General features: G+C 42.5%; 1 protein-coding gene across 2 annotated transcripts in view; it reads right to left on the bottom strand.

Moving 5' to 3' along the window:
- Positions 1–36: 36 nt before the first annotated feature.
- DLEC1 (DLEC1 cilia and flagella associated protein) overlaps positions 37–18,945 on the bottom strand; it is a 32,946-nt gene continuing 14,037 nt past the window's right edge. The window contains exons 17-38 of one of the 2 annotated variants that reach the window (XM_085563106.1): positions 17,985–18,078; positions 17,634–17,764; positions 17,174–17,332; positions 16,245–16,384; positions 15,848–16,001; positions 14,654–14,764; positions 13,469–13,599; positions 12,948–13,133; positions 12,798–12,856; positions 11,485–11,636; positions 10,883–10,986; positions 10,136–10,206; positions 9,264–9,481; positions 8,154–8,288; positions 6,798–6,920; positions 5,727–5,821; positions 5,556–5,640; positions 4,814–5,023; positions 3,748–3,909; positions 2,649–2,802; positions 1,929–2,049; positions 37–326 (exon numbers count right to left, since the gene is read on the bottom strand). In XM_085563106.1, the coding sequence (XP_085419232.1) occupies positions 218–326; positions 1,929–2,049; positions 2,649–2,802; positions 3,748–3,909; positions 4,814–5,023; positions 5,556–5,640; positions 5,727–5,821; positions 6,798–6,920; positions 8,154–8,288; positions 9,264–9,481; positions 10,136–10,206; positions 10,883–10,986; positions 11,485–11,636; positions 12,798–12,856; positions 12,948–13,133; positions 13,469–13,599; positions 14,654–14,764; positions 15,848–16,001; positions 16,245–16,384; positions 17,174–17,332; positions 17,634–17,764; positions 17,985–18,078 (2,904 nt within the window). In that variant the 3' untranslated portion in view covers positions 37–217. The remainder of the gene's footprint in view (positions 327–1,928; positions 2,050–2,648; positions 2,803–3,747; positions 3,910–4,813; positions 5,024–5,555; positions 5,641–5,726; positions 5,822–6,797; positions 6,921–8,153; positions 8,289–9,263; positions 9,482–10,135; positions 10,207–10,882; positions 10,987–11,484; positions 11,637–12,797; positions 12,857–12,947; positions 13,134–13,468; positions 13,600–14,653; positions 14,765–15,847; positions 16,002–16,244; positions 16,385–17,173; positions 17,333–17,633; positions 17,765–17,984; positions 18,079–18,945) is intronic. The other variant, XM_085563103.1, reaches the window with a different exon arrangement.

The following is an 18,945-nucleotide window of genomic DNA, read 5'->3' as shown; positions in this document are numbered from 1 at the left end:
GAGCCTAAAGCTAAGCTTATCTCAGCAATGAAAGTACAGAGCGTGACTACAACTGGTTGAAGTGCCATGAGAACTTCTTTCCTCATAACCTATATTTTCATTCTGCTAAAATTCCAGTCCCTACAAAAAACAATAGAAGTAGATGAAAGTACAGGCTCAGCTGATGACACATCTGCATCCAGCCTGTTACCTTGACATTTGTCCCACATTGTCCTGCCTAATGCACCTTCCCACAGTGCACTCCTCGTCCTCTGAGGTGCAGCTTGCAAGGCTTCTCTTCCAGCATTCCAGAAATGGTCACAATAGCTTCATAGTCAGTGTTGCTCCTAAAATGCACAGCAAAAAGTTCAGTTACAGCTACATGCAGTCCTCTGTTCAGGGATGGGAAGAAAAGGGGAGAATGGTGTCCTAAAAATGCTCCAAATCACAAGCACAGGTCACTAATGTTAGTGCCAAGCCCATAGGGCTGGTTCCAGAGATACAATACATGGTGCTTGAAAATAATGTTCAGGTCTGTGCCTGAAGATGCTGGATTCATGTCTGAAAGAATGAGAATATCATCCTACTTGTGAAATTCTGGTTTAGGTGAATAAATGAAATGAAGCTCTGCTGGGAGCAAACAGCTGCACTGCCTTGATGTGAAAACTCCTCCCTGTGACAAAGTTTGAAGGGAAAAGTTTCTGTCACTCCCCTGAGACAAGGGGCAGTCGGTGGAGTCCAGATTGTAAATTAACATCAAAAAGGTTACAACAACTAGTTTTACACCAAGTTGAAGAGCATTATTTGTCCGAGGCTAATGCTACTCAGTGCTCCTGAGATTGTTCCTGTGGAAAGGACTTCTCTGTGTCCAAGTGCCAGCTGTTGTAAGGGCCTGAGGGAAATGCCTGTTCTGCCAGTCTTTGTTTTTCCTTCTTATAAAATAATTCCCCTGCAGAAAGACCACTGATTTGGGGAGGTGAATTATTAAAATCACCTCACACCTTGCATATCATTATCTCCTACTGCCACATTCTGCTGTGTTGGGAATTCTTCCTGTGGAGCCCCACAGATGAGCTGGTTGCTATACAGCAACATCTTTGCTTTCTGGTATTTCCAGACATTTTCAGCCCTGCTGATTAGTGTATTTGTCAGACAAAAAGAAGTGCTTCAGGCATATTCTGCAGAATTGCAGAAAAATGTAGGCAGTCAGGAGCCTGAGGAGGCTTCTGGTCCACTATTCTCCTCTAAGTAGGGACAGTTCAGTGCAGCTGGTCAAGGCTCCATCCCACTGCAATATCAGTGGCTCCCATGATGGAAATCACTGGATTGTGTTCCAAAGAGATGGGAGTTATGACAATAACTCACCTACAGCTTGCTTGAAATTTCCCTGTCAGCAGTTTTCAGAGCTCACTGAAATCACTAGGATAGACTTATTTTAACTTGCTGCCATCATGTGATAACCTCCAAAAATACTTTGTACTGCAAATGATTTTTTTTTTTTTACATGAGTTGCATCTCCCTAATCAGAACAAAGAAATTAAAGTCTTTGGGTCATCATAGAATCATAGAATGTTTTGGGTTGGAAGAGACAGTAAAACTCATGGGCAGGAAAAACTTCCACTAGAACAGGTCACTCAAAGCCTCATCCAGCCTGGCCTTAAACAATTCCAGAGATGGGGTAGCCACAGCTTCTCTGGGCAACCTGTGCCAGGGCCTCACCCTGACACCCTCGCAGTGCAAAAGTTCTTTCTAATCTAACTCTGCCCTCTGGCAGTGTGAAGCCATTCCCCCTTGTCCCATCACTCCAGGACATTGTCCCAAGTCCCTCTTCAGCTCTCCTACAGTCTCCTTAGGCAGTGGAAGGGGCTCCGAGGCTCCCCAGAGCCTTCTCTTCTCCAGCCAACCCCAGCTCTCTGTCAACAGCACAATTTCAGTCCTGTTAACTGTACCTTGCAGCAAAGCTGATCTGCAGAATCTGTCTGGTAGGTGCCTCCCCTTCACGTGCCTCCAAAATGCCTTTAGTTGGGAAGATGGAAAATACTTGCACAGCATTAGGGCTTTTCTGTTCATCTGCAGTAGAAGGGGCAAATGTCAAATAAAGCCATACAAGACCCTTTGTGTAAGTGTGTACAGCAAGAAGCACTCATGGCAATGCACCTCTTTGCTAAGCAACTAATACATCATGTCCCACACTGTCAGAAGGTTTCTGTGCAAGTGCCCAGACTCTGTTTTCATTTTGTAATCAAGGGCAGTGATCAGTGCTCTCCACATTGTAGTAATAAGGCCCTGATCTTCTTTCCTCTGGAGCCCATCTATTATTAACAGCATTAGGCTCATGATCAAATTGAGCCCATGAGGAGCTGCTGCTTCTTGTTGCCCCTCAGGACTAATTTATAAATGAGCAGAGCATGTCCAAGAATTATGAGGGCTGAGACTCAATCTTTTGATTAGATGTGGAGTAACTGCTGAAATCAATAATGGTACAATGCTATCAAAAAGGGAGGGAAAAGAGAGGAGGGGGAAGCCCACATAAGTGAGAACAAAAGCAGACCATATCTGTTTGCACCTACAATCATCACATATTGCCCTTATATTGAGGGCATGCAGTCTTAATAAAAACACTGAATAGTGAAACTGGAACAAGGAAATCAATTGCAAAACCAGAATACCCAGGAAAGCGTTCCAGTAGCTTCTGCAGCCACTCCTGTTATACAAGAAGACATGTTCTGTCTTGGTCTGTGCAACAAAGCAAGCCTGGAAATCAACCTTGTCACAGGAGAGCTCCAGGACTGGAACAGTGAGGTAGGCAGTCACTGGGACCAGCTGAAAAAGAGGGGAAAGGGAAAAGAGAATAAAACCCACCTCATTTTTACAGAGCTTTAGTAATTCCTGCTCTAGCTGGAGCATTCTTAACCCCAACCACTGAATCAAGAATCATTACTCTGTGTTCTTTCACAATAAATTCCCATTCTACAGCCCTGAGTGAATTAAGTTGTTGCTTGTGTGTTACTTTTTTGGGAAAGGTTTTCGAACCAGACACTGTGGTCTTAATGAAGTAACACAGAGTAAACTTTCTCATTTGTTTTTAGGGTTTTCTGTGGAGCTGCAGACATTACAGCATCTCCTGGTCCCTGAGGACTGTATATGGCCCACTGTGAGTCATTCAGTTTGTTCAGATTGCCCAAGATTATGATTCATTTGACTGTATCTTAGATATGGTGCTCAGTCTTACACAGGTCATGCCTCAGAAATACCTGATACAAAAACAAAATAGAAGTGCCTGCAGTGTACTGGGATGCTGCAGGCTGGGAAGGGGGTTATGGATTTCTGACTGGAAGGGATCAGTCTTTACGTGCACGTGGGCTTTGACCACACTGCAGGAGCTCAACAGACTCAGGAGCCTTTCCAGAAGCCCTTGGTTGCTGCAGGAGGCATTGCCTGGTGACTCAGGCATGGCTTGTTCCCTGAGACAGCCTGATCCTGTCTCAGAGCCATGCTGTGACTGAGTGTGTGGCCCTTGGAGTGTCACCTGGGCTACCATGCAGACCTGGGGTACCAGCACCAGGGTGTGACCCCAGCCTGCACAGCCCACCTGGGAATCACCTGCAGTCTCAGCAGGGAGCAACCCCACAGCCATTTACTTTACCTGGATGACCCCATTTACTCCAGAGATGCCTGTAATTCAAGGCTGAGTAAATCCTAATCCAAGCCAGAGGTGCTGCTGAAACAGCCTTTTCCCAGGGCCCAGAGACCCTGTCCTGACCTTACCTGGGTAGTGTAGTTACTGTACTCAATGACCAGATTTTGATTAAACTTCAGCTTTCTCTCTCCACTCTCCAGCTGGAGCACTTGGCATCCAGGAAGCAGCTGGGTCTCTGGCAAATGCTGATACCTGAGTAACTCCAGAGTTGTGTGGAATGACACTTTCACCTGTGGGAAGAGGAATTCCGATGACCATCACATAAGGTGACAACTCTGTGCAGGAAATCCAAAGTACACATTGCACAAAGGCCCAGGCAGACATTTTCCCACTGGAACCCAAAGGTGTCATGCCAGCAGCCAAATTCCCACTGGAACAAAGCAATACAATTAAAGAAAAAAAAAAAAAACCCACAGCTATTTCCTATGAATCCAGTACACAGAGATGGAGTGTAAAGGTGAACAGCTGATCTCTGAACCACAGGGGAGAAAGAGTCTCTAGCAAGCCAAAGGTTTTGAGTAACTGAGGGTACAAATGTTCCCAAAGCTGTCTTACACCTCTAAATCCTCTTTCTTCCCACACATGCAGGATTGAGATGTGTGTTTCTCCATGTTAAAATGAACACAGCAAAATGAGAAGCACACTTAAAAATGCAATAGTTACTCATTCTTTGCAGGTTACCTAATTCTCTACTCTGGGACTTCATTTCCTTTAATGTAATTTGTACACCCAAAACTAATCAAATTTTCCTCTCCTTGCACTGCCTGCATCTAATTTAAGGAAATGAGGGAAGACTGCAGTCCTTGGAAATCTTTTAATTTGTCCAACATATATATGGCTATTGATTTAAGTGAGCTGCAAACTCACAGGGTTTTCTGCAGGAGTTTGCAACAGGTCAGACTTGATGGGAAAAGCACATCAGGAACAGAAAAAAATTATTTGGAGAAAAAGAAATCTGCACCTGCAACGTAGCAGGCAAAATGGCAGTAATTAGCATTTGATAATACACTACCATTTTCCCTGAAACTGGGAGACTTCTATGCCACTTGTGTTTTTCTGTGGTTCCTCTGGTCCACACTAATACACCAATTACTAAACTCTCATCTGGCACAGGATTATAATTTTTGAGCCTACCAGCATGTTTTGCTGGGGATAAAGTACATGTTGCAGTTGCTGTTCCCTTTCCTCCTTCTTGCTGTAGGATGCTTCAGTGTTCTTTTTGGGATCTGTGCTGGAGAGGCTGAAGGGCATAGAGGGTGTAGACAAAAAGAGCCTGAAGTACAGACGAACCTTGGTACAATTCATGAGTTTCAAACTCTGAGTATTTACTGCATCTGTCAAAACCTGGGAGAGAAATGATTCAGAATTGGTCAGTTTTAACTCCCTGGAGAAGTTTATGTTGCTCTGTCTGGTCATGGAGTACCAGCGGGGATTTGAAAGATTTTACCCCAAAGCAATCCAGTATTTTCTACCTGTGTTATTCAACATTTCTTGAGTGAAAAACCAAAATAAAAGTAATGTAATAAAGTCTAAGTTTTCAAATGTCAAGGGTCACAGCAGCTGAAGTGACTCATTTTGCTTTAGGACCTTTATATCCAGAAAATCGGTATTTTTCTACTTACAAACTCCCCCTACAATGAAAGAAAAATTTGGATAAAACAGGCATTGTCTGACCTCAGCTTTTCTTATTCCTGGCTAATAAGTACTTGTAGTGCTTTTTTTTTTTTTTTGTTCCCTATGTTGTTATGTGCAATATAGAAAATGAGGCTACTGGTGATTAGGATGCATTTTCACAGCCATGTGCACACAGCTCAGAATTCTCCCAGCAGCACAGCAATACAAAGCAGCCAAATTCATCAATGTGGGAAGTACTCACTCCAGAAAAAGGCCTAGCAGGTAGGAGATCACTCGCCACAGAATAAAACACCATTCCTCTGTCGTGATCCATCTCCACTTCCAACCTGAGTGTAAAGAACCAGGGCTGGTCAGATCCCTGTCCCAGGTGACCCATGCCATGAGGGTGCCAGCTGTGAGCTGTGGGACTTACAGGGGATGCCTCAGGACAGCCTCCATGTGCACTCGTAGTGGTGGAGCTCCGTAGCCGTGACTGCGCCGCACCTTGTTGGGCACCATCCTTGCAAGCTGACAACATGGAAACAGAAATCATGTGGAAAATGGTGGCACTAATCCTGAAATGTTGCTCTGAGCCTGAGAGGCTGTCAGTCAAAACAGGATTCTGCTTGGCAATGCAGTGCCTGTTTGTAAGACATGATGGGACAGCAGAGGACAAGCAGTAGCTGGACTCTGAATGGCTGTAGGTGATACAGATGCAGAGCAGGTTTAGATCAGATTTTGGGATTAAATTCTTCACTTTGAGGGTGGTGAGGCTCTGGCACAGGTTCCCTGGAGAAGCTGTGGATGCCCCATCTCTGGAAGCATTCAAGGCCAGGCTGGATGGAGTGTGGAGCAATTTTTCTGGTTAAAGATGTTGCTGCCCATGGCAGGGTGGTGGAGCTAGATGGTCCTTTCCAACTCATACCATTCCAGGACTCTATTATTCTACAATTCTTTCTCCAGGAATAAGGATTATTAGGGTTTTTATTGAACATTCTATTAGCATTCATTCAGGTAACTTTGCACCTTTGCAACAATTCATGTCAGAGAATCACTAAGCCATTCATAAAACACTATTCAAGGCTCACATCAGCAGTTGTTGAAGAGGAAGTTTCCCAGAGGAGAGATATGCTGTCCAAATTCACACAGGAAGGTGGATGCAGAGCCAGGAACAGGACTCAGCAGTCCTGAGTCTCGTTTCCATTGTTAACTATTGTTACCAATAAAACCTGATGTTGTGATAGCATTTCAAACCCTGGGCTTTTGTCTGGGGTCTGCTGCCCCAGACAATGCAAGAAGATGGTGACATTCCCAGCCCAGAATGCTTCCAAGCTCAAAGAGAAATACAACAAATTAACAACCCTGGTTAAGGAAGGATGTACAGGATAGCAGGAACAGGACTGTTTACACAGACTGGCCAGGTAACAGCAGCCTGTACATAAATTACAGGAAGGGCAATTCTATTCCCCCGTTACCTTTGGCCTTGCTGTGACAGTCAGTTTACCTTGTTGTCCAGGCTCATGAAGCCCAGCAGCAGCCCCTCACAACGCAGCTCAGCCTCGGTGTCCGGGAGGACGAGCGGGGCGAAGGAGATGTAAATGTCGCTGCTGCCACCTCCTGGAACCACCTGCGGCCGGGAGAGAGTGTTGAGTGCACGGGCGCGCCGGGGTTTGCACAAGAACGTCGGGGCTTAGCTGCCAAAACAGAGTTGCACAAGCATCATGCAATCCCCCGGGCACGGGCTTGCACGAAAATACCGACATGGACAGCCAAACTGACAATTACTTCAACTGCAAATATCAGTGTGGCCACTTTTTAGCATCAGCAGAGTTTAAGCACAGTCACAGACCAGCTCTCTAAGTACACAAACATATGTACACATATGTCTGTTTTTAAAAATACCCAGTTCTGCCCACTCTTACTCCCTAGCTGACTCAGTTGATTATTCCACAACTTACATAGATGAAACATTTTTTGCAGAGTTAAAAGTGAACTAAGAGCATTTTACAATTTTACATTTCAGTCTTAGCTATTTTTTAATTTTACATGACAGCAGGGAACATAATCACATGCACTAGCCAGCTGCAGTGGATTTTCTGGGATTTACAGGTTGACTAGGTTCTGCTTTCTTTAGGTGAATTGTGCAGGTTATGGCTAAGTCCTGATATTGCTGCTGGCTACACCCCACAAAAGCTGCTTCCACAGTGAGGCACCTGTTTGTCTGACCTTTCTCAGCCAACTCAGAGCTGACTGCAGCTTCATTTCTGTCATCATTTATTTTATGTAATCTTTAGCTTATTTTAACTTGTAACTGAAACCTTTTGGCAAAAAAATACTTTAAAATAAAATTGGCACACTGATGTTTTGGGCAACCCTGTCACTCATAGCTAGATCTTTTCAGTGCTGTCTTTATGATATTCCCAAGGGATTGTGACACTGTGACCTGTATTTGCACAACTCACTTGTGAAGCACTGTGGATTACAATGGTTTATCCATAAGTTATCTACAGAGTACCCCTTTCCCAGCAGCCTGATTTCCAGCTCTGCGTGCTTCCAAAGCTTCAGGTTGGATGGCTCTCACATTTCACCATGCCAACCTAAGTGAGAAGACCAGAGATGCAACTCTGGAGTACAACTAACTCTAAAGTCCAGTCATCAGGTCACTGCTCAGATGTAGACAGGATACTTTCTGTTGACCTTGCAAACTCTTCTCATGATCATCTCAAAAGCCTTCCAGCCTGATGTTTCACTGTTTAATAGAGTCTACCTCAAACCCAACTCAAAGCTATCTCCTTCTCTGTCTTCTCTGCCCTGCAGAAAATGTGCTAAATCTAAGCCCAAAGAAAATGCAAAAGCTTACTATCTGCCTTGGAGCAACAGAGTAGGGGCTGTCTGCAGGCACCCCCTCGTGAGGTCGGATAAGTACAGAGACATTTTTCTCTCCTGCAGACTCCTGACTGCTGATTTCCATCTCTTTGCTGTCAGAACCTGGAGGCTGCAGAGACACAGGGGTGGGGAATGGTTAAAACTGTTACACTGCAAAGCAAGAATGTGAGTGATGTGCACAGGGAACTGGTCAGGAAGCATGGCCAGCTCCAGTTTCTTTCTGGCACAAGGGTTAGACACATGGATGTGTCCTGTAAATCAATTTTCTCATCCACAGAGTAGCTCTCCTGAAATTGCTCCTGAATTGCTTGGAAAATGTGCATGCTTGGGTCCTTTTCTACCTAGAGAAGCACCCAATCATGACACCTCTGGCCCATTATACAAACCAGCACTCTGGGGCAGTACTGTTCCCTTTGTGCACATGAAAGGTTAGTAAAATCATATTTTCTCTGCTTCAGCTCAGCATGCACAGTTGTTTTGAACACAGCACTATCTTTTGTGTGAAGCTTTTGGCAGGCAAATATACAACATGCTGGGGGATACCTTCTCCCTGTCACTCCCAGCCCCTCAAGACACTAATTTGCCACATTAAACATAATGTATAATAGATGTTACCATATTCTAACAGAACCAATCTAATTTTAGCACTGGGATAAATACCTCCATATCATCAGGTGCAATTTGAAATTTACAGGGTAGGTTCTGCTCCCTGACTACAGCACATGTTGACACCAGAAAGCACCCAGAAAAGCAGGCTAAATTAAGGAGTTTTAGTTATTTTAATTCTTTCATGTAATAACAACAATTGTTTGTCAGTGACAGTATTTTAAATAGTATTTATTTAGCTTTTTAAACACTTTTAAAGAGAGCTAATTGCTTATAGATCACTCTGGAAACAGATTGCTGATCCCCATAGCCACCTACCCACACATTGCGTGTTTGACTGGGAGAGGAGGCTGACACTTCTTTTAACAATCCAGCTCTTAGTTACAAGTTCTATCTCCTGTTATTGTTTTCAACCCTTCATGCCAAAAAACCCATCATGTATCTCAGCAGCAGTATAAGAAACAGCCTAAGAGCTGACCTCATCTGTGGTTTCCAAAGCTGGATAAATGCTTCCACAGGGAATGGCAGCTGGATCCAGCTTTAACATGACCTCTGACTCTGAGGTGCTACCACTTGATGCAGCCTCCTTTCCAGCCATGTCCACAGGAGGAAAAGGGTGTCCAAAGAACACCAAGAGGTCCACCAGCTTTTCATCATCTGGCTCTTGGTTGTAAACTTCCAAGTCCAGGCGGATGTCTGAATGGAAAAGGAAAAAAGGACAATTACTTCTAATCACTGAGAGGACTCATGGCTTCTGGTACCAACTGGTAGCAGAATATCAAGTAACAAATTTGTGTCTGGCAACTGGATTTGTATTAAAGTATATATCTTATGCTTCCCATGTTTGCTGTAAATGAAAATTATTTAAGAGCTTGCTATAATTTGGCCATTTCTATGTCCTAATCTATAATCAAAATAAATGATGAGTATTTTGTAAGCAAATGGATTTAGTAGAATAATAATAAAAAAAAAAGTTATTGACTTTGGTCTGAAAAGCTTACAATTTCACTCAAGAGCTAAAAAGACTAAACAGAAGAGCCAGATGATGCCAGTAAAAAGCAGGTAGCATATCTGATTGACCAGGCTTAGTGTTGCAAGAAATTCATAAAAACAGGATGGAAAATCCTGAATTCCCACCATTTCAATGAGGGAAAACCCAGCTACCTCAAGATGGGATGCACAATTGCATAGTGGCAAGACATTGAGTCACTCTAATTTTTTTTACTGGAAACATCTTCATTAGGAAACAAGAATGCCTGTCAATTAATATGTTAATGGGTCCTTCCACTTTCATTTCTATAAGGGACACAATGAAAGCATCAATGTTTGCTGTACAAAAGCCATCCTTACCAAAGGGACTGGGATTGTTGAGCTGGACCCTCCGAAGCAAAGGGGACCCTCCTGAGATTTCAGTGCCAAACCTGGACAGGGAACATTGCTGTCAGTGCATGCAGAGAACAGAAGTGTCTGAAATCACTGAAGAGTTGTTTCAAAGTGGAAACTGATCTGGCTGCACTCGAGTGGCTCTCAGGTAAGGCATGGCCTACACTGTGAAGTACAATATTGGTTTATTTGATCTGTCTCTTTTCTTTTTTCCCCAGTTATTTCAGTTGTCTCAGACATTTCAGAGTAACCATGTGCAGTGCTGGGGCTCCCCAAAAACCAGCCCTTATCCCTCATCCTAAGGTGCAGATGTCATTTGCTGTATGAGAGGGTTTAAACCTTCCTGACCTTAGGGCTGCATTTCTCCTGGTCCAGGTAAAGGGCCAGGGAGAAATGAGCTGTGGGTGATGAGAATTGCCATCCTGTGCCAGTCGCCATCTCCACAGAGTCAGATGAGGCTGCACTGGGTGAAATTCTACAACTGCAAGCCCAAAACAGAGACTGCTGGCAGACTTCAGCAGTCTTGTATTGCAGATTATTTTCTAATTGTGTTGGCAGAGAAAAATGTATTGATGTTCTAGAAGCAGATACTGTACTTTGACTGTCACTTTGCTGAACTTCTCATTATAACACAAGATGGAACAGGTATGTATGTTGCCTACAGTCCATTGGTATTTAATTCTCTGATTTGTCTGACAGTATTTTGCATGATACCTGATAATGGGTGGCTCTGGTTTTGGTCCTGTCACCTGCAGGAAGATTGGACAGCCTTTCACAGTCATTTTCATAGGAATTAATTTAGGTTGTAAGTCTCCCACCTATTAGAATGAATTTTTGATATTAGAATCAAGATAATCCCTTAGTTCTTTGTGATATATGATGGTTTTGCAAACTGATTGGATTTTCAAATATTTTTGACTAGCTTCCTTTGACAGCCTCTAATATGCTAACAACAACTATTCTCATCAGAATGCAATACCTCATGCATTTATCAGATTTCCTGCTGCTTTTCTACACAACACAATCTATGGTATTGGTAGAGCAGAGCAGTGCATTGGCCAGCTCCCAAATAGATGTTATAAATCAAAACTACTCTAGTCATTTTCAAGGAACATGAAAACCTCCCAAAGAATAAACATGCTCCTCTAAAACCAAACAATTGCTCCTCACATGTCATTGGAAGTAGTGGTACAGCAAGATCCACCCTGAATTTTTACAGAAGTTCTAAAAAACTGAAAAAGTGTTTCTAACAGAAAGGCATCTGGGAAATATAATTGGTGTAAAATCTGCCATGGTAAAACCAAAACCCCACCTACCTTACAGACAAAATTATCCTGGTACTCTCCCCACATGTTGTTGTAAGCTGCTATTTCTATGGTGAACTGCTGGAAAGCTTCCAGAGTTCCTGTGGAAGGTTGGATATAGAAAGCTGCTCCCTTCCCCTGAGACAGCAACGCTGCTGCAAACTCTGAAGGAGCATAGCAAAGAAGCATTTCATGAATTCTGAGGAAATTGAACAAAGTTCATCTTTCAAAGAATACATAGGACCACAGTTTTAGTTGCCTTTAATCAGCGTAACCTCACTTAGAAACCCTGGGATCATTTACACAGCTCCCACTTATACCACTTTACCCAATTCCCTACTGCAGTGGGTCTTTGTTTTTTAGACTTAGTGCTTGCCCAGAATATTTTACAGCAGGGCAACCCTTCCAACAGCCTGATCCAGGACTCTTTGGGACATGCAAGGCACAAACTGGTTACCTGAAAAAAATTGAGAGAAATAGGCTGGGATCTGTGTTGACTGTTTCTTGTTCCACTAGCAGCTGCCTGTTTACTTCTGTGTGCTCTTCCATGCAAAGAATTAATTACAAAGAGCAAAGCCTTTCCATATTGGGAGTCACCTAGGCCTGCATGGAATCTGTCAGAACAGCATTTTTCTAATCTTAAGCACTAATTCAACAGCTGAAAAGCTCTGTCTGTGGAACAGATACCAAACTCTATGGCAAGGTACCAATATGTGCGAGTTTTATTTTGGATACAGAAGACACATCCACACTTCACAGCTTTTTGCTCTCATTTCCTCCCTCCCTCAGTCTCATGTGGCTGTAAATATTATCATTTTTCAGTACAACACATCAGAAATGACAGATGGGCTGTGCTGTAGCTTTCCATAGTGGGGAGGATATAGTAAAGGGTTTGAGGGAGAAAAGCCTGCTGCACTGGTACTGGAAAACTGTGTAGGAGTTCCAAATCAGCAAAACCAGCACAGAAAGAAAGAGCCAAACATTCTGTATGTCATCCATCCCATGTGCTGGGAGTGTTCTTGGAGGGAACTGTCACCAGAGTCACCAACTTTGTTTCATACTGTTGTTTGCAAGAAAAAGATGAAGAAGAGAGAAAAAGAAAGAAAGGAAAAGAGATAAAAGCAGAAGGGGAAGAGAGAGCTTGACCTAATGCTTACACAAGGTGGGCTTTCAAACTCAGGAAAGCACTGAGGAATTAAGTAATTTAACAGTTTAGACTTCACCAGATACTCCAACAATGAGATGTGCCTGACTGGCACATTTAGTGCTGAATAAAGCAGTCAGCTGGCTTTCACCTTCTCTGCACTGGAGAGATATTTTCATACCTGACTTTACTCTTCTGGCTGTATGCTCTGTGACAGGTCCCCTTCTTTTCACCGGGTAGCTTGGAGAGCATGGAAAAAAAAAATCTGATTTCAGGTTTAAGCCAGATGTAAATTAGTATTTGAGTCATTATGCAGAACAGCAAGACTTACGGGCAGGCTCCTTGTTCTGGAGGCAGCAAACAGGCACTAAAATATTCAGCTTCCAGCATGAATGGAGCACTGATTGCAGTAAGATTTGTAAGAATCAGCTGATGCTTTACAACATCTTTTACTGCAACTTCAGACCCAAAGTCCAAAAGAAGCTCACATGGGCTTTGTGGCATTTGTCCTTCATCACTGCCAGAAAAAATAGACGTAGCATTTAGACACAGGTCTTACTTTCTTATGCCACAGACGATTTCAGGAGATTTAGAAATGTGCAACATGCAGTGTGGTTGCACAGTGTAAAAGGACCATGCTGTCTATGATTTTTGCCACCAGCATTTTCTGCTTTTCATTTTTTCACTTCTACCCATATAAGGATTTATTTGAGGTCAAAATTTTATCCTGTATAACATGCCAGTCTACCAAATTAAAGACATATTTACTTATATTAAAAGATGAACATGTTCCAAAATACAGTCATTGTTCTGTGTATCAGGAAAATGAAATAAAAATCAGTCAGGTATTACCTGTAAATTCCACTGCCAGAAGGTACTGAGTAGGTGACATGTAGTCCCTTCACTTCTCCAGAAATGCTCAGAAAGAGGGGTTCAGCCATGTCTTCTATGCTACAGGAAAGTGTGAGGTCTTTCAGCTCACCCTGAAAAGCAAAGAATCAAGTTTCCATGTGAATGAAGCATATATCACAAAAGAAAGGTAGACTCTTTAGGGTATTTATTTTTTAAAAATGTGTAAAGTTCCCTGGATTAAACCCAGAAAAATAGAATAGTGAGATGTTTTACTAAATTGTTTTCAGTGCATTTTCTGCAATATCAGAGCTGCTTAGAAGGCAGTACTAAGGTAAAAATTTGTGGCCGTTTCTTGGCTTTGTACCTGCAGCTGTCTGTGAGCCTAAAACTGCTCCATTACTGATTTCTGATGTAATTCCTTTACTCCAAGTATTGAATCATAGAATCATTTAGATTGGAAAAGACTTCTAAGATGACTGAGTCCAAACATTAATCCAGCACAGCCAAGGCCACCACTAAACCATATTCCCAAGTGCCACAGATACATAATTTTAAATACTAACTCTGATAGTACTGAACACCTACCTTTAAGTAAATAAATGAAACCCAAGTTTTCACTGACTGTAATGGGAACTAAGACACCGTATCGAAAGGAAGATCCTGTATTTAGCTGCATTAGCTCAGCTATTTGAATGCCCTTGTAAAGTATTTTTCTGAATTCCTGGAGTTTGTAAGCTCTGCTCCTGTATTTTACAGACTCTTTGTCTCATCAGCCCCTTTTAAGTTTTCAAATATCAAAATGTTATGAGCCTAGCTGCATTCAGAAAACCAAATATACACTGTATATGCCACTCTGCTCTATATTATTCCAGATAATCCAAAGTGAGGATCTGTATGCTCCAAGAAGAGTGATAAGCATTAAGAGCAATGGTACAGGACTTTAAGAAAGGAAGAAAACAGGAACAGCTGAGATATAAAGAGGCAGGGTAGGAATTGCACACCATGTGCACTTTAAAATTCTTGCCTTCAACTATGGTACCTCTAAAGCAAAGCCATTTCAGAGATATTTTATGGGGAAAAGAGCATGTGGTTTTGTACACAGAATTCCTTCTCTTTGCCAGATGGAGGTGCAATGAAAAGCCAGTGTTGCTGTTTTTATAAAAGTGCATCAGTTTGTAAACTTACCACAATGTTAGCTGACAGCTCTATGCAGAATTCCTTCTCTTCATTTGGACCTAAGGTGCCACTGGCAGGGGACACCACGATGGAGCAGGAAGCTGCCTGGCTTCCAAGGAGCTGCCAAACAGAAAGGACATTCAGCTCATGCTCATTCCCTCACATTGCCTCTTCTAAAAAGACCAAGCTATTCTCAGGCTTAGGACACTCTCAGGCAGCAACACCTACAGTTTGTCAAGACTGGCTTTACAGTTCCCCATGGGTTGATAAGATCCTCATGCCCACATTCACTCCAGGTAACTTCAGATGCCCAGCTGAGGCTGCTGGGCTGGGAGTAGAGCCACTGTCACCCCTCTCACAGTCTCAAGCCTTTTCAGGGTGAAGCCAATCTATCTGATATCAGAGCAGGATCCCAGATGTGCCCCACCTCTCTCCACAAGAGGTGAGGGAGACATGATCCTGGTGTTGGCACCTTCCCTAAGTGACCAGCATGGAATGTACCCAGGGCTTCCACTCATTTGCTCACACATCAGCATCACACATCAGGAAAAATGCTCTACATATTCCTCCTAGGCTCCAGATACTCTAAAGTGTTTTCCTGTATATAGGTCCTATACCATGCACATGCTCTGTTAGGATCCCTTGGGCACCTGAGGACACCTTGAGTGGCACTGAGTGCTTTTTATGTAGGCAATTGAGCTGAACTCTGGATGTCAGATGTGATGGATGCCAGATCTCAGTGACCAAGGCACTGACAAATTTCCATTGACTGAAAAGAGAGATCAGATCACAGCTTAAATACTGACATTAAGTTTGGGCTCCTACTCTGTAAGCTGAATCCCAGCCAGAATGTGAAATTTAAGCAGAATTCAGACACAATTCAAAAGTACCATAATTTCTTTGTTTTACTAAATTAAGTGCAAACTTTGTTTAACACCCTGGTGGCTTTACATCCTATGACCTCTCACATCTGCTCATCCATTTTCTCAGGGATCCACAGATAGTAAGAACATAATGACATAAACTGGTAATTAATCTTTTAATAAAGGTTGGTCTAAAGCTGAAGTTCTGCTCCCAAGCCAGTAAAACAGCAACTCAAAAGATACATCAGAAAAGCTTTTAACAATAGTCATTATTTGTATTCTTACTGAAATTGCAGTTTCCATCCCTGCTGTATGCTTCACCCATTAAAAGAGCATTTACCTTTCCCCATAAGTATTTTGCTGGCAGCAGTGTCTGGTTAAAAAGTTTACTGGTTGCTTTGACAGGAACTCCAGTATAAATTTCAGTGAATACTAGATGACTAGATATCAGGCACGCTTGGGGGGTCTGAACTTCAACAAAAACAGGAAGATGACTGGAAATAAACACACAGATGGTCTATTGTTATTGTTAATGAAACGTGCTAGACATAAAACAGCATGCTGGGAAGAATGATGTTTATGTTTATTTAGCAATATTAGAAATTTGATAGTTCATTGATAGGTTACACAACCCCACTGCGAGTTCATATTTTTGCTGTGGGAGAGAAAACTACCTGAAGTGAAAACCAGATGTGAATCTCAGGAAAAACAAAACAAATGCTGTTTTTCCACCTTACCTTCCTTCTCCATTTTCAACCTCCAGTTCCAGCACTGTCTGGAGACGCTGGCACTGCAATGATGTGAAGTGAACTGAAACTGTGCATAGACCCAAAGGAGGAATTTCTCCAGCTGATGGCAGGATGGTGAAGGTGGATACCTGGGAGAGGAGAGAGGGAACAGAAACTTTTTGACTTGTGCAAAGCAAGAGTGAAATGTTGAAGCCACACAATCTAGTTAGGGCTTCAAAGTGTCTAATTTTTCCTGAGATGTGTCCTATAACTCTGCCCCTCGAGTCCCACCTGGGTTGATGTCAGGAAGCACAGTCCCAGCTTTGTGAAAGCCTGGCTACACAAGGAGGCAGGGCTTTGCTTCTGAGAGAAGGGCAGTCAGAGCCAAGGGCACAGCAGGGTCAGCTGTGCATGGACTGACAGGGAACGTGAAGGAGAAGCAATCAGTCTCAGCAGCAGCACCTGTTCCCAGGCAGCAGCAAGGTGCCATGAGTGGGAAAGGTTCTTGGGCAGAAGGGTGAGGAAGAAGGGTTGGGAAAGTGGACACAGGAAGAGCATCAGCGAGGAGTGGGGACTCAGATTATTGTCCAAGATGCTGATGTGGGTGTGTGGGAAGAGTGTTCAGCAGTCTCAGCTCTCCTAAAGCCATGAATTCTTACTTATAGCAGCAGCAGCTGAAGTAACTGTCATTCAGGAAATATTCTGTGTCTCTTTGGATCAGGCTGCCAGGGGATTTGTAACAAAGAGAAATAGAGAAGAACTGTAAAGAAGCATTAAATCTCAAAAGAACTCATGCACTTATGAAACTGTGCAGGACTAGTTTCATAAGAAGTCATAAAAATTAAAACTTCAGATAGCTGGAATGAATAATACAACTCCTAAGCAGAAGAAATAAAATAGCTAAGGAGGGAATGCAGCCAGCTGTAGCAGAGACTTACCTCTTCATTCCTTTGAGCTAGGAAAACCTGGCTTTCTTGCATCCTCCACAGTGCTGGCACCTGAGAGAGATTTTTAATCTCAAAGGTTCTTGACACAGTCTCACCCTGCTTAGTCAAACCAAACCAGAGTGATGGAACATCAATACAAAGAAATGGACCCTAGGACAGCAGGAAACAGACATCAGAATGGACACCTCTGCCAAAACTGCCACATTAAGAAACATGTATTATCTAGCATTAGCATTTTATTTCACAGAGAATATCAGAAAGCAAAAGCACTGTGTAATGTAGCAAAATTGTGTATCATGGGAATATCAACATTGACTCAACAGTCACTACAGCAAAAATAACTCCTGTTTGTAACCACTTAAGATTTCTCAAGCCATTGAGAGGCAAAAAATCTTTATTTGGACAATGGCCAGGCCACACAGCTCATCCTGCAAGACTGAACTCCTCCTACCTTAAAAGCAGCCTCAACATGCAGCACAACTGGCTCTGGACAGTGCTCAATGTGACACAGCAGGTTACGGCTGATGACCCCAGGTTTGCTTCCAGAAATTGCCAGGACAAATTCACAGCATTCATTCACGTCTAGAAGAGAAAATACCAGGCTCCTGTCTCACTTCTTTAAAGAAACCACCTGTTTCAAGAGTGTTACTAAAGCTTCTGGAATCAAATTAAGTCTCCTGCTGGCTCCAGTGGGCTAATTTTTCAGTTTGCATTATAATGCTTTGTGACTGTCATAAATTAATATAATAAATTACTGTCATGTCTTTCATTAATTACTTCTTGCAAGTCACAGAAACTTTACCTATGACACCAGTACGAGGCTCAACTTCGAGGATCTCACAGTCTGCAATTATCTCCCATGTGTACTTGATCAATGTTTTGCTGTTGTTCCACAGCTGAAACAATTAAAATCAATGAGACAATTAATGCACTTTAAGTTTTCAGAGCAGCAAGTCATTTTGCTGAGAGCACTGATACACTGCAAACTAGGTTTTGAGAGTCATCATTTAAGTGTCTCCTTTGCATGGGTGAAAGTGTTCCCTCAAACCTGAAGAGAATCCATTAATAATTCATTTCAAGAACATTCTCATACTTGAGACTCCTAAATTTCCCCCCATTTTCCAAAAATGTAATGGAATTTATAAACATAAACTGAAAATCTTTTGAGTGCAGTTTTTTGTTGTTGTTGTTTTCTTTTTGGGTTTTTTTTTGTTTGTTTGTTTTTGTTGTTTTTTTTTTTTTTCCAAAGGCTCTGTTTGTGAGGGAGATGCAAGCTCTTGAAATGTTTGGCCTCCTCTTCAGATCTAGTCAAAACATTATTTCTTAACTACAGCAAATAAATTTGTTCTCTGAAGTACAATTATCTCTAAGTACAGTTCAAATTCTTGTACTTTTAAAACTAAAAATAAAAAACAATTGGAAACTGCAAAGGATGTTGTTATATCATCAGTAAGTGGCTTAATTACCTCTATGACATGTGTAGTTATACTGGGTTACTGGGAAGTATGAGATGGCTGCCTTAAATTAAAAAAAAATAAGTTCTAGGGAGAGAAATCTTAACAGCAAAGGCTGATTAGCAGGATCTCTAAGAAAAAGTGGGAAAAGCATTAACTGGGAAATGTCTTCCTGCCTGGCTCTTGCTAACAGGCCTGTTTTTCCCAAGTGAGTCTAAAATCAAAAGGATCCTGATCTGTAGTGAAGGGGATGCTGTGTGAGGGGACAATTGCAACAGCATTCTGTCCCAGAATGGCCAAAGAGAAATT

Source organism: Lonchura striata, chromosome 2 (assembly GCF_050655825.1).
Source record: "Lonchura striata isolate lonStrDom1 chromosome 2, ASM5065582v1, whole genome shotgun sequence".
Classification (NCBI taxonomy): domain Eukaryota; kingdom Metazoa; phylum Chordata; class Aves; order Passeriformes; family Estrildidae; genus Lonchura; species Lonchura striata.
This window is presented reverse-complemented; position numbering and strand designations above follow the sequence as displayed.